The sequence below is a fragment of the Stegodyphus dumicola genome, chromosome 4, assembly GCF_044657685.1.
Source record: "Stegodyphus dumicola isolate Sdum_Otavi_A_Nest chromosome 4, ASM4465768v1".
Taxonomy (NCBI): domain Eukaryota; kingdom Metazoa; phylum Arthropoda; class Arachnida; order Araneae; family Eresidae; genus Stegodyphus; species Stegodyphus dumicola.
The window spans coordinates 134076271-134091158 of record NC_140771.1 but is presented as its reverse complement, the minus strand read 5'-3'; the positions used below and the strand labels follow the sequence as shown (position 1 = coordinate 134091158).

Below are 14888 nucleotides of genomic sequence, written 5' to 3'. Positions count from 1 at the left end.
CATTTCTCCACATTTTTTTCACAAATTCCATTAACTTGAAAACTGCATCTTTTATTTACAATATCTGAAGACCTTCAGATTCAATGGCTATCATAAAGCTTAACTAGCATCCACATACACTATCAGTTAGTTAGTCGATGTATCATGAGATTGGGGCCTAGATGTGCTCGGTAAATCTTCTCTTGCTTCTATCACACACTGAGGAAGTTAGGCCAGAATTACATTAGTTCTATATCATGCATATGCTTAAGGCTTATCTGAATTCCAAATAGATAAATTCCCACATATACTTAAGGTTATCTGAACAACAAATCAGTTATTATTAATTCAAACAATTATAAATTTAATCTTTTGTCCCATAACTCATTTACAAAATCTATTTTTTGCACATGGAAAGAAATTTCTGTTAAGTTTCTCCTCATCAATACACTCAACACTTTACTAAGTCTGTGATCATCACCAAGCCTAATGTCAACATTAAAAGTTGCCATGTTGTTTGGCATTTAGTTACTAACATTTTAACAAAAAATTAGTGAAACATTGCTTCATGAGTCATTTTTTGAGTTGGCATGTGTTGATAGTCGTGCAGTGATGAAAGTGAAAAATAATAAATATGATTCACCAGAGTGGAGAATGATGTTTTGATGTCAAATATTTCTGTTTATGGTGTTGTCCATGCAAAAAAGCTGCTACGGAATCAATTTAGCGATCCTGCAGATTTATGCTAGTAAATAATTGTTTCTTTAATATGGAGATATTTTATTTAGTGCTGAAAAGAAGTTAAGAATCAAGACTTCATATGTTTTATAAGAAAATGTATCAAATGCACGTATGTAAACATACACAAAAAAATATTCTAAAAAAAAAAAAAAAATACTGGTGGTTCGGAGTCCAGATTTTAAATTGTTCTGGATGTTGGATATCTGGATTTTAGTGTTTGCACTGTACCTTGTGCATTTATGTGAGGCAACAATATCAGCATTAATGCTTATGTATATATATAAAAAAATTAACTCTTGAGAAATGCTGAAGAAACATCTTGCAGTATCAAATATTCATGCAAGATTTAAATCTTAATGTAAAAATAAACAAGTGCATCCAGTAATGGGAACATTTGGCTAAGTCTTCAATACATGGTAAAACTGCATTCGTAGATATACCAAAGAATTGTTTCTAAATAAGTTTTCTTTTTGACGTTTAAACAATAGCAGTCATTTGGATTCTTAGTTATTTCTATACACAGTATTTCAATAATGTTTGCTAGGATAGAAATGATTGCCAAGTATAAGTATAAAAAGTATTTAAGTATGAAAAAAGGAAGCATTAAAAGCTGTGGTCTGTTGTGGCTTGTATATTGAAAAATATGAGAATTCTACTAAGTGTTGAAATTGGGGATGCAGATAATCAGAAAGTACCAAAAATTGTTTTAAGAAGTATCTACTATTATACTCTCAAGAAGCATTTACTATCAGATAAAACTGTAAAAAATTACTGTTCAAACTTGATATTCACATTCTTTCTGAATAACTTGAAAAGCAGGTTGTAAAACTTCATGAACCAGTAGGATGGAATGCTTTATCTACTTTTTGATTAGTTCTATTGGTAAAACATGCAGTCTCATGCTTTGTTTTACACTATGAATATTATAGTACTTAAGGAAAGTAAAAGATATATTATTTATCATATTTTGGCTAAAGACTGTATTAGATGTATATTTTAAATAATATATTTTAAACTCCTAATGCTATGTTACCTCAGGAGCATATAATATAACCAAATTTTATTTTTGATTATTATTTACTGTATATTGATGTACTGTGTTAAAAGTAAATCTTCATTATGAACTTCTGATATCTGGTAGTGATGATATTTCTTACTATTTATTTGTTCATTCTTTTATTTATCATAACAAGGGTTTCAACAATGCTGAATAATAATCTAAGTTTCTTTGTGTTAGTGTATCCCTTTAAATTGACCTTGCCATATTTCAAAAAGCAAAATCATGTAGTTGTTTGTTTTTACTGAAAATCTTAATGCTTAATGACTTTTTTATTATTATTAGTTGCCATATTTGGCAGCTGTTCATGATTTAGCAATAAAGCTTTTCTGAGATTATATTAGTATCAAAGGAATTTTAAGCAGATTTTAGAATAAATCAAAGTAATCTCTTAAGAAACTTAATGAGCTTGTTAGGTTGAAAGATCAAATTTACAAACCTCTGTTTTATGTCATCTGCATTTCGCTCATTTATTTTATGTTATTTTAGATTTTCCTGAACTTCTGCCTGCAATTAAAGAGGCCATAACGGAATGTACCTTCCTTGCAATAGATACAGAACTCACAGGTAAAACTGATGTATTTTTCGAATTTCTATCGTGCATGTATTTATATCTTGAATATTTGAATATAGATGCTGCTGTTTTTTATTATATGTTATAATAATGAAATAGAATACTTAAATTTTTAATCAGTTTGAATACTAATTTTAAAAGCCTTTTCATAACAAAATTTCTTCTTTTTTTTTTTTAAATAAAAAGTTTATGTTATAGAATATCTGAAACTGCAGAGTTGTGCTATCATTGCAGACACATACTTCTTTTAGTTGTCTGTTGTTATATTGTGTGGGCTCTTGTAATTGGGAAGTTGAGTAACAATTGCAATTTGTTTGTTGTAACCAAAATTGTCTTAAAATGCATAAAACTGTGGGGTTATTTTAATGATAGGATATATCTTTTACTTCAAAAATATCTCTTACTGAGGTGTGCCTTTTTTGTACTTTTTTTAGGTACTTGTGTATTTTGTAGTCAAGCATTTTCAACTGTGTTGTCAAATAGTGCAATTTATCACCAGTAGTGGATAAGCATGATGTCAGAACACACTGATTAAGAACTAGAGCCTTTGCTATTACTTTTAAATGGCCGAATTATGCTAATTTTTTGCACCATGCACAATTCACATAAATATGTACTATCAAATTTCACAAAATGTTCGAAACATGGTGTGCACAAAGCATTGCTAATTTAGTAGGCAGGGCTTAGAAATAAAATTAGCTAGCATCTATAGTTTGATTATTTAACTTCTTTTATGATATACAAAGAGTGTAAATTTAGATTTTGTAAAAAGCTATGATAAATTCACAGAAAGGTGGATGAGTAGAAGTGAGGAGGAGTTGCTTATTGTTTAGCGTAAAAATAGCAGAATGCATTGGCTCCCAGTAATACAAGATGCAAAGAAGTTATAAATTAACAACTATTTATCTTTTTTTCTTTTATATTGTGATAAAAGAATTAATATTTGGGATCTGATTTCTGCAGAATTGCAAGGAGTGTGAAAGTTGTAGTTAAATAATTTCAAAGTTGTGAGACTGATTATGGGGATGCACATAATAAAACATTAAAAGACTGCACATTTCAGTACTTTTCCGTTTTGCCGGTGCAAATCTCGCCAAGCAGACTTTATTGGCGACAACATACAGTATACACATAAAATATGTTAACAAATGTTAGTTCTAAGATTTTTTTTTTCCTTTTGAATGCATAAACTTTTTAATATCGTTTAAAATTTTGTAAAAAGCCAATAAATAAAGACAATAAATTTGTAAAAAGACATTAAATTAAGAATTACTGTGCTTTCATGGTTCAACATCCTGATTCGCCGGTTCATATCACATGATCCCAAGTGATCTCATCTTGCGTAAACTATGCTACAAAAATCTAATTCTCTCAGTAATTATCTACATTAATTTTAAGTTAAATCTTAATTTGGAATACAAGTTTAAATGCAAGAATTATTTCAATTCGTACGAATAGCTTACTCAGAAATTATGTAAAACCGCAGTGCTTTACTTCGCTAGTGCATTCTCGAGTGGTGTGATTGCATCCAAATTTCCTTAATTACCTTCGAATGGCCTTAGGGCATAAAAATGGAACTATCTGGTAAACATGCTATGTAATTGTATGCCAGTATTGAAAGAAACAATCAATCTGATAAGAAATGGCTGCAACTTGTTTTGAAAATGAGGCATAAAAGGTTACCAGCAAGGATATACCATTTGGCATCAGTTGTACCATTATTGGTGACTTTATCGCCTGCGCCAGCAAAACGGAAAAGTACCCACATTTCATCAAAATAGTTTAAAAAAAAAAAAAAAAAAAAGACATTACAAAACTACATGACATTGCTTAGATTCATATTTAAGTAAATTTATATGAATTCATGAACTTGTATCTGTTGATCATCTAATTAAATATAGAGCAATTTGTTATTAGCTAACTAAATAGACAGCTAAATGTTCCTTCAAACTTCCACTATGATTGTTGATGCAGTATTGGTGGTATATCCATCAGCTTTCGCAGTTGACAGAAAAGTATCGTTTCTCATCACGAATATTTCTAAAAAAAGTATGAAATGTTATGTGAAAAAAATATTTCGCATCCTATACAGGTATTGTCTTAAATCTTGAAAATTGTACCTAGAAATTTCTTTTGGTACTTTCCTTTGAAAGTAACCATCACATTTGTCAGCACTGTTTAAAAATAACTAATGGGCAAGCCTGCCAAATGAACAGGCTGTGGCCAAACCAAAATTTATAACTTCTATTACATAAAAAGAAAAAAAGAAATTGCTCTGTTTAGAAAAGACTGATAACAATTTAAAAATTCCACCTCGAACAACAGTGAAGTTCAGTGAAAAAAGGAACTTGCAGAGTGCAAAAATTAGCTTTTTGAGAGTTTTTAGTTAATATTTCATCTGATGAAAGTTATACAAAGATAAGAATAATTGAAATGGCTTCCCATGAATTTTTGGAACCCAGAAGTACTCTCAAAATCAACTCCCAGCCTATCCGGAAGAGATGATGCTACAGATAGACAAACAAATTTTAATAGTATTATTTGGCAAAAACAACAACAACAACAAAAAAAAAAAAAAAAAAAAAAAATACTCAAGAAAAGAAATAATTTTAGAAAAGAAAAATCTCAAGGTGTTAGTATATGGGGGGGGATAACATTCATTTATTTATATGGAAGTCATAATTTAGTAATTGCTGCTTTTATAGAATCATATGAATTTTACATAAATTCTCCTAAATATGAATTCAAATATTGAAGTGAGCTGTTCTTTGCCTTTTGTTTTGCCATTTTGGAGCACTCCAGATTTGTTTTACTTTCTATGTATTTGTATTGGATGTTTGATCCACATATTTATGGTTCACTGTTAAATTTTGAAAATCAGTCTTTTCTAATTCATCACTCTGGTAGCAATCCAAATTCCTTTTTGTATTTGATCTATTTTTATCTCCACTAACGTTTTGCGTCTTTCTAGTATTCGCCCTGGGAAACATTCATTCTGTTTCCTACAGGTTCCTCCCAAATCTGATTACTCCAGCAAAATTCTGTCCCTATTGTCCTTTTGCTTGAGGAATAGATTTTCGTCAGTCTTAACGATTTTCTCCAGCTCCACCAATTTTACTTTTTGAATGTTTAATCAAAAACAAGCAACTAACTTTTGCCGTATAAATATTCCAATCGCTCTGTTTTCACCCATATTTAACTGTTTGTTGCACCATCTGATAGTTCATCAGCCTAACATAATCTGAAGTGCAGAGTGGCAAAGAAATGAAATTCTGGATCCATAAAACCAATTACAGTATGAAGGCTTTTTCTTTTTCCCTGCAATTCTTCATATTACATTTACAAATACTTTGTATCTCAATAAATTATTTCATTTGATGGTTAATTTTGTACTTTGCTGAGTATGCAGAATTCCATGCTTTTAGGAGGGGGGGAAAAATGTGGGTTCTTTTTCAGGTGGCATTAGCTTAAATACTGTTAACGTTTTAGAAGAGAAAAAAGGGTACTTATGTGTTAATATGATCATCTTTGCACTATGGCGATTTTTTACAGGTGAAGAGAGGAAAGTTACTTAGCACAAGCTTTTCGTTTTTGTGAATTTTTTTAAAAAGAGATTCTTAAACTGTTGATAGTTATTGCAAGTTGGCAAACATTATCAACATATGAAAAGGAAACACCTCAGTAAATTTAAATACCAAATTTATTTAATATGTATCATGTGATACTTTAAAAAATAAAACATCTTTTTTTCTAAATTCTTCTGTAATTTTCTGTGTTATTCTCCCAAAATACACAACCATCTGTTTACATTTAAAAATACATCATAAAATTGCATGAATATGGCATCATGCAAACTCCGGTAACATTCGCTATCTATAAAATGCATCTCCTTGTTGTCTTAAGAGATTTTGCATCAAAATTCTGTGTTCCTAAAGAAATTTTATCACAGTTTCTTCCATTTCTGGCAAATTTTACAAGCACATATTTGAAACTAAGTTTAAGGAATAAAGTATCACAATTTGTTTCTAAAAGATTTTGGAAGGCAACAAAAAGAACACAAAACTTCATTCTTTATTTTAAAAAACGGAGAAAAAATGCAACTTACATCATACAATTTGAACTCATGAATTTCTAGAATTTGTTGATGAATTCGTTTATTGTAAAGCAACAATACATATTTTATGTTTCTTTTGCTTTTATTTGATATTTACATTTTTATTTATTAATGTATTTATATATTTTTAGGTTTAAGCACACAAGTTACTGAGCATGCTTTTGATACCATGCCTGAGAGATATTCAAAGCTACGTGAGGTATTAATATTTTAAATTAATTATTCAGGCCTTGCTGTTAAAAGTATAAAATTTTCTGCATCATTATCATCTGTTCATTTGTTTTAGATTGTATTTTTCAGAGCTTATTCAAAAAATTCAAATTGTATTTTCAAATATTGTCTCTTTTATGAGACTTCTATAAATGATTGTTCTGTTCAGATTATGTTGATAATCTCCAATTTGCACCTCTAAGAGGTGTTAAAATGTTGTGTTATGAATATTGTTTTCATTTTATTTGCTATTGATCTTAGAGTTGTTTTTACTGTGAATGAAAATTAACACAAATATATAAAATATATTTATTTTCATCATATTCTCTGTATATTTTAAAATCTGAAAATATGTTCTATGTCTCAAGTTTAATTCTAATAACTTTTGCATTTAAATTTATATGTTTTCCTGTGGATATATGTAAAACTTTAAAATCTTTATGTTTCATCATTCTGAATGTAGTAATTAAACTATTTTAATATTTATATGTTTTGAAATTATTAATGCATGTATTGAAATGCATGTTATCTATTTGAATTGACCACATCACCCATCAAAAAACAAAATCATGTAATTGTTGGTCATATAGAAAAATCTTCAAAACATTATTTGGTGACTTTGATTTTAACTTGGAACCACATTGTCCATCTCCATAGTCTAGCAATGAAGTTCACAAGCCCTGAAGTGGTGTTGGTAATTGTAAAATATCGTCACATCTGTGTATGCTTGTATAAGTAGTTTTGTGTCTGTATTTTGAAACTATGTATGCATTATTTAATCGTATTATACACTAATTTATATTTTCTTTCACTTTGTTACTAAACTTTTGGAATTTAATGATTTATTAATTTTTTCATTTTTGTTATGATGCTGTTTGAAAACTTCTTAAAAATAAAATACAGAAAGTTGGCGAGAAACTATGTATGCATTATTTAATCGTATTATACACTAATTTATATTTTCTTTCACTTTGTTACTAAGCTTTTGGAATTTAATGATTTATTAATTTTTTCATTTTTGTTATGATGCTGCTTGAAAACTTCTTAAAAATAAAATACAGAAAGTTGGCGAGTTGTGAATGGGGTACATTCCTGAGACTATTTGTTAGCTGAATTTGCTTTTAATTCATATCCCTAATGAATGGCAGAATTCTTAGAAATTATCCCTTATCTGTTGATGCACCACTTATTATACCCTCTCCCCTATGACTGCTTTTCTGTGATATGTATTTATATCAATCAATATCTGCAGCAATACTAGGCTTGAATTGCAATCTCTATGCATAATTTTTTGGTAACCATTTTTTCCTGTGGAAAGCTGTTGGGACAATGTTTGTTCATCTTGTGTTAATGTTTATTGCATTTTGCATCACATTTGCTGAAATTTGTTAAATTCGCTGAAAAATAAAGCTGAAGCTATCCATTACTTCCAGGTATGTGGTATTTTACCAAAAACTGTTTCGTTTTAAGCTTTCTTGGTAATTTTTTTCTTTATATTATTGACTTAAATTTTTATTTTATTGTATAATAATTTTCTGTGAAAATTGTTGTCTTCAGGGTTTCAGTTTTTTTATCAATTCTTCTACTATTCTTTTGTAAATTTATCGATATTGCTGTTATTATGCATTTAGCTTTTTACATTTTTATTCACAATTTTGATTTCAAATCTATGTAATATGTGTAATCCACTGTAATATTTAGTATAATCTATGTAATATGTGTAATCCACTGTAATATTTAGTGTGATTGAACATGTTTTCCTCATTTTGATTTTTAGCATAAGTTTTACTCTGATTTTAAGGCTCTTAAGTTTATGTCTCCATATAATGTGATGAACGTATGCTGTTGTTTAATAATTTTAATAGGAGAGATTATGTTTACTTTTGAATATTTATCTCTTTATATTCTGATTTTAACATAATTTGTAATCAGCGTTCAATAATGTAATATTTTGTGGAATTTGATATCTTTGTATGATGAAAAAAAAATTTTTTAAAATAAATATTAAGATGAAAAGCATAACTTATGTTTAGGAAACTTCTGTTCAGATAGCTATGAAATACATTTGTTATTAGTATGTGACAAGTTATTCTCATGTGATTCATATTTTGTTGATAAAATGAAATTTCCAGGTGAAGGTGAAGTTAGAGTTAATTTACATATTTACAAAATAATTACAAATACAGTTAACACTATCAAATTCCTTTTTTTGAGATGAATCATATGAGGGAGGGATATCTGTTTTGCATTCTTCTCATCTGGCTGTGATTTATTACTTCAGTGAGGAACTGTCATCATTTAGGGTTTCATAATCCTTTATGTTGGCAACTTCCTATGAAGATGGTGATCTGTGTGAAAGGATATTTGTATGGTCCATCTTTGTTGTGACAGGTTATTCTTTTTCTAAAGCTAATTGTTAATGTTGATATGTCAAATCTTCATTAAATGAAAGTAACATCTGCATGCACAAACCTTTAATTTAGTCAATAAAATAAAAAATAAATCATAAATTGCATTTACATTACAAAACACATTACATTGCATTTACAAAATGCATCATAAATTGCATTTACATTAACCAAATTTTTCATTAGTAATCAGAGGGGTCATAATAAGATTAACATTCAGGACAAAATCAAATCTGAATTACTTAAGCTCTTAAAAGCTTAGCTCTTAAGAGAAAACAATTGCATAACTGAACTGAGTGATGGCTATGATAAGCAGCAAGCATGTCCAAATTGAAATTAAATTTCATGATTTTAGGCTATGAGCTGAAGTGGCAGATTTATAGCAAATTATGACCATGTAATTTTCATTTTAAACAAGATGTTGTTTCTAATCCACAAGTTCTATTTGGGAGAGCTTTCAATTTCTCGATGTTCAATTCAAATCACCACTTCAATTAAGTCTTAATGACCTTTTATTTTCACACCTCTTTTATATTACAATATATACATAATTCAAGATTAATTTCAAATCAAAAGATGGGGATTATCCCCCCTTCATATTAAATTCTATCAAGAGAAACCGAGTGAGCGACCGCTCCCTCCCCAGTTCATTTTTCGACTCCTTGTTACCACTGGCAGAAGTGAAACTTTCGCTCATTTCGCGTTCGAGCTGTAGCATTTCTCCCACCTTTTGATTTTTGACAAAGTATGAAAAAATCAAAACAATTGTGAAATGAAAATTGAAATAAGAATGTAAGATGAGTAATTTAAACCTTACCAAAATTAACATTTTTATCTAGGCATAACAAATATCTTGAATATTTTAAACTTACTTAATATTCTGCAAACTTACATTCTTCAAACAACAGGGAAAAAATTCTTTTCTGAAAAATACTAGTAAAGAGATTAGATCACTAAACTGGAAAAATCAAATTGTGTACAAAATTTAAATTCAAAGAAAAGAATAAAGAAAACAAATAATAGTGGTATTGGAAACAAAATTAAACCAATTGAAGTTCTTTGGTTTCACAATTTTTCTGCCATATCTACTAAACTAAATGTTTTTATCAGAATTGTCAAGTTCACAGTCTTAGGTATTAATTACTAAATCATTCTTTTTATGAGTATTTCTCGAAGATGTGGATGTGATTCAGTAGTTTTAAGCTCGAATTTAGATTCTTTATTGTCTCTTTCCATTGGAAATATTCTCTGAACTGGTTTTAGCAGTTCACCACTAGATGTTTTTACTTTAGCCACTCTGATGTTGTTGTCTTTTCCTGGGTATGTTTCGATTACACGACCCACGGGCCAGTCTGTTCTTTTCCTTCTATCGTCCTCTATAAACACTAAATCATATTTCTTGATGGTTTGCGAAGGTACGGTCTTTGGTTGATGTACTAACAGTCCAAGATATTCATCTCCAAATCTTTTACGAAATTCCACACACAACTTTTGGTGGTATCACCATCTTTTCAATAAATTGATTTTATCCAAACTGTCCAGATCTGGAACACCTTCAGTTCGAACATCCTGAATATACATAGATGGAGTGAGTGCACATAAATCGGTGGAATCTTCTGATTCGTATATTAATGGTCTGGAGTTGATATTTGCTTCTGCATCACATAGGATAGTTAACATTTCATCATATGACAGTAATGCTTTTCCCAGGACTCTTCTGAATACTTTCTTGATCATCTGAACCAGTCTCTCCCACCAGCCGCCCCACAATGTTGCGGTTGGTGGATTTAACTTCCATTGAATTTTCATTGTCGAAGAATTTCTGATAGTTTGGTTCCAGTCAACAGATCGGAGTAAATTCCTGGCCCCTACAAAATTTGTGCCATTGTCACTGTATACTATTTTAGGTCGTCCTCTTCGTGCTACGAATCTTCGAAATCCGAGGAAGAATCCATTAGTAGATAAGTTTTCAATTAGTTCTAAATGAACCACAAGATAAACTCCACGGGTAAAAAGCAAGATCCAAGCTTTTCTATTTTCTTTTAAATAAAGTGATCCTGCTGCATCAACACCTGTCACCTCAACTGCATAAGCATCTCTGACTCGATCTTCTGGGAGAGGACAAGGCACTGTATCAAAAGCTTTCGCCGAGTGTCTTTTGCACTGAACGCACTTCGATTTGACTCTCTGTATTGTTTTTCTTCCTTTTATTTTCCAAAATTTTTGACGAATATTGGTCAAAAGAACTTGAGTACCAGCATGTAAAAGTTGTAAATGGTAGTCTTGTATCATTCTTTGTACTAACTCATGTTTGAATGGAAGTACAATGGGGCACCAGAAGTTTTCATTGTCATGTTTTCTCAAAATCTTCGTTTTCAATCTTATAATCCTTTCTTCATCTCTGAAATTAAAATGCCCCTTCAACTGCTCTTCACTAGAGAATGCGTCTTGTTGAACGATCTTCACTAATTTCTTCTCAGCAATGTCCAATTCTTCAACATTCAGGGTTTTGCCATAATTTCTTCCTCCATGTCTACAATTATTTATGAATCTTAGAATCCAAGAAATCATTCTCACAATTTTGAAGTAACTTGAAAAGTAAATCTGATACCATTTTTCAGCGGCGATATTAGCCATAATCAAAATAATGTTCTTTCACTTTTCTTTCATAATTTCTTCTTCGTTAGTAATCACTTCACTAGTTGGCCACTCTTCATCGTTCTTCATAAGCCATTCTGGCCTTTGCCACCAGCAAGATTTCACAAAACTCTTAATCAAACACCCTCGTGATGGTATATCTGCTGGATTCAAATTTTCTGGAATGTGACGCCATTCAGATTCCGATGACAATTTTTGTATATCTTTTACTCTATTTACGACAAATGGCGCTTAATGGTCATCTCTTTGGATCCAAGAAAGAGCAGTACTCGAATCTGTGCAATAGTTCCTAGGAACGTTGTTTAATTTGAGTGTTTGTAAAGCAAGAGCTGCGAGTCTGACTCCTATACAGCAGGCTAATAATTCTAGACAATTTATGGTCATTTTTTTTAATGGACTGTACTTTTAGCTAGAAGAAAATACACCGCTACATTTTCACTTGTTTCTTTTCTTAAATAAATCGCACATCCATAGGCTTTTTTACTTGCGTCACAGAACGTATGAAGACTAAGACTTTCATTTCCTTTTATATATAAAGCCCTTGGAATTCTAATACTGGATAAAAATGACAAATCATCAATCCACAAATAGAACTCTTATCCTAAGTCTTCGGATATATTTGTATCCCGACCAATTTTTAACAATCATGCCTTTTTTATCAGTAGTTTAGGTGTTGTTAGCATTATCGGGCAGAGAAAACCCATGAGGTCGAAAATGCGATGTACCGCAAACAATATATTTCTTTTTGTAAGATTCACTGGTTTGTCAGTAGAAGTCTTCACCTCACAGAAAAGGCTTATTATCTACCTTATCCCACAAAATTCCCAACACAGTTGTAGGTTCTACACTGTCTTCAGATTTCAAAGAAGTGTGCTCCCACCCTCTCAGATCGAATGACGCAGAATCTGATATTTGTTTCGATTCCTCGATGTATCGACTGAGTGTTTCTTCATCAGGAGCAGATGTGATGCAATTGTCTACATAGAATGATTCTTTTAAATTTTCCGCTGTTTCAGGATATTTAGACGAAGTTAAATCAATGTGATGGCTTAATTTAGCAGCCAATAAAAAAAGACTGCAATTCAATCCAAAAACAACACGTTTATGTCTAAAAACTAAGTTCTTTCTTGTCAAAGTCTTTCCTCTATAAAAATCGTAAGAAATCTAGATCACACTTATTCACTGGTATTCGCAAAAATCCCTTTCTTATGTCTGAAATAACTCTTATTTTATTCTTGCGAAATCTTAAAATTATAGTAATAATTTGTTCTAGCAAATTTGGACCCTTTTCTAAGCAATCAGTAAGTGAGCGCGAATTTTTGTCTTTACAGGAAGCATCAAACACCGCAGTTTCGTGGTCGAAGTTTCTTTGAATACCTCTTTATGTGGTAAATAATGCCACTGATTATTCATTTCGTGTTCAGGGAATTCTTCTATAATTCCGTTATTTAACCAATCTGTGAAAACATTTTCGTAATCCTCAAATTTGCCTTTCTGTGTCAACCGGTGTGTCGTACTGTTTAAACGCTGTCTAGTAATATCGAAATTTTGAATTAAACAGTCCTTTTCTATTACCCAAGGCAACTGAACCTCATGTCTTCCCTCGTTAAAGGTAACAGTTTTGTTAAAATGATTCAATGTGGCAATTTCCATTTCCTTTCTGCATTTTGTTTCGACAGGGTCTCGAATACCCAATAAAACTAATTTCCACAAATTTTCATTCTTCGATGTGTGAATTAATAAAGAAGTCACTGCGACGGTATGAGTCACATTTCCGCTATCTCCAATGTGATCAAACAGTTTTCCCATTAAAATCCAACCCATTTTGGTTTCAATTGTAACTAATGTTGAGTTCAAGTGTTCAATTTTGTCCTTTACTAATTTCCGAAGTGCAAAGATACATTGTTGTTATGTAAAGATTCGTGATCAACATCCGCTAAAATTATTCCCCTATCTTTTAACAACTGCTTAATGTTTTCCGGAGGATAGTCTAGTTCAGCATTCGATATTTCATCAGTCATACCAAACAGCATACAACAACAACCTGAATAATTAATTCCTGGTTATCGAAAATGTTTTTCATTTTCACTTCCACTCACGCACAGTTCTGTTTGGTATACACTTGAGATCCGAAAGTATGAATTATTATTTCTTCTTTTCCCACAACTTTTAATCCAAGATGTTTAGACATACGTCTCTGAATATACGAGCGTTGACTAGTGCTTTCAAATAAACAATGAACTAATTTATTTATACTTTTAAGTTCTATTGTCGTCGTCTGTAAAAATATTTTATTCCTACTAATGCTAATATGATTGCACGCTGAATTTTCTACACCTTTTGATTGCGATGCTTCGGGTTTTTTTTTCATTTTTGTAACAAAGAGTTGCATTATGTTTTTTGTGGCAGTATACACAAGAGTTTTTCTCGGAGTAGTCTGACAATCTATGACCTTTAGCCAGACAAATATAACATCTACCTTGTAATCTGAGTACATTTTGTTTCTCATTTACACTCATATTGCACTTTTCACTATTATGTGTGTTATTTTTGCAAAAAATACAATTTTCTTGTTTTACGGGAGCTAATAATTCTGCCACCGACGAGGGGTTAACTTTAAACGTATTGTTTGTGTATTTAAAATTACTTTTGTGTTTGTTGAAAGGCTTATTCTTTCCGTTCAATTTAACGAATTTCGGTTGCGGTTTGTTAACTGTGTATGTTTGTTTGCGGCATTCAATTTCGTTTTTCAAAAAGGCAGTTAAACCTTTAACATCGGATTCCTCTTTTGGATCACGCTTTCAGTGATATTCGAGAATCAAATCATGAGGCAATAATTTCAATAATATCGGATTTAACAAGTGCCCGTACGAACCCAAAGTTACTCCTAAATTTCGTAAGATTCAAATGTGTATTTCACAAGCGTTGTGTAGTCTTCTTAGTGCATATAAGTTAGAATTTTTAACTGGGTCTATATCCAAAAGATTATTCATATGTGATTTTATAAATTTATCTGGTTTTCCAAAGCGTTTTTTTTTTTAAAGTTCTAAGCACAAATCGTAATTGTGTTCGGTTAACTAAAATCCTTCAATGACATTATATGCTTGCCCTATCAATAATGATTTCAAGTATATGAACTTTTCAATC

At 30.8% G+C, this 14888-nt stretch overlaps 1 protein-coding gene across 2 annotated transcripts in view; it reads left to right on the top strand.

Moving 5' to 3' along the window:
* LOC118193043 (poly(A)-specific ribonuclease PARN-like) overlaps nucleotides 1–14888 on the top strand; it is a 125999-nt gene that overhangs the window by 24157 nt on the left and 86954 nt on the right. For both annotated transcript variants that reach the window (XM_035364082.2, XM_035364083.2), the window contains exons 2-3: nucleotides 2267–2344; nucleotides 6597–6664. In XM_035364082.2, coding sequence (XP_035219973.1) covers nucleotides 2267–2344; nucleotides 6597–6664 — 146 coding nt within the window. The remainder of the gene's footprint in view (nucleotides 1–2266; nucleotides 2345–6596; nucleotides 6665–14888) is intronic.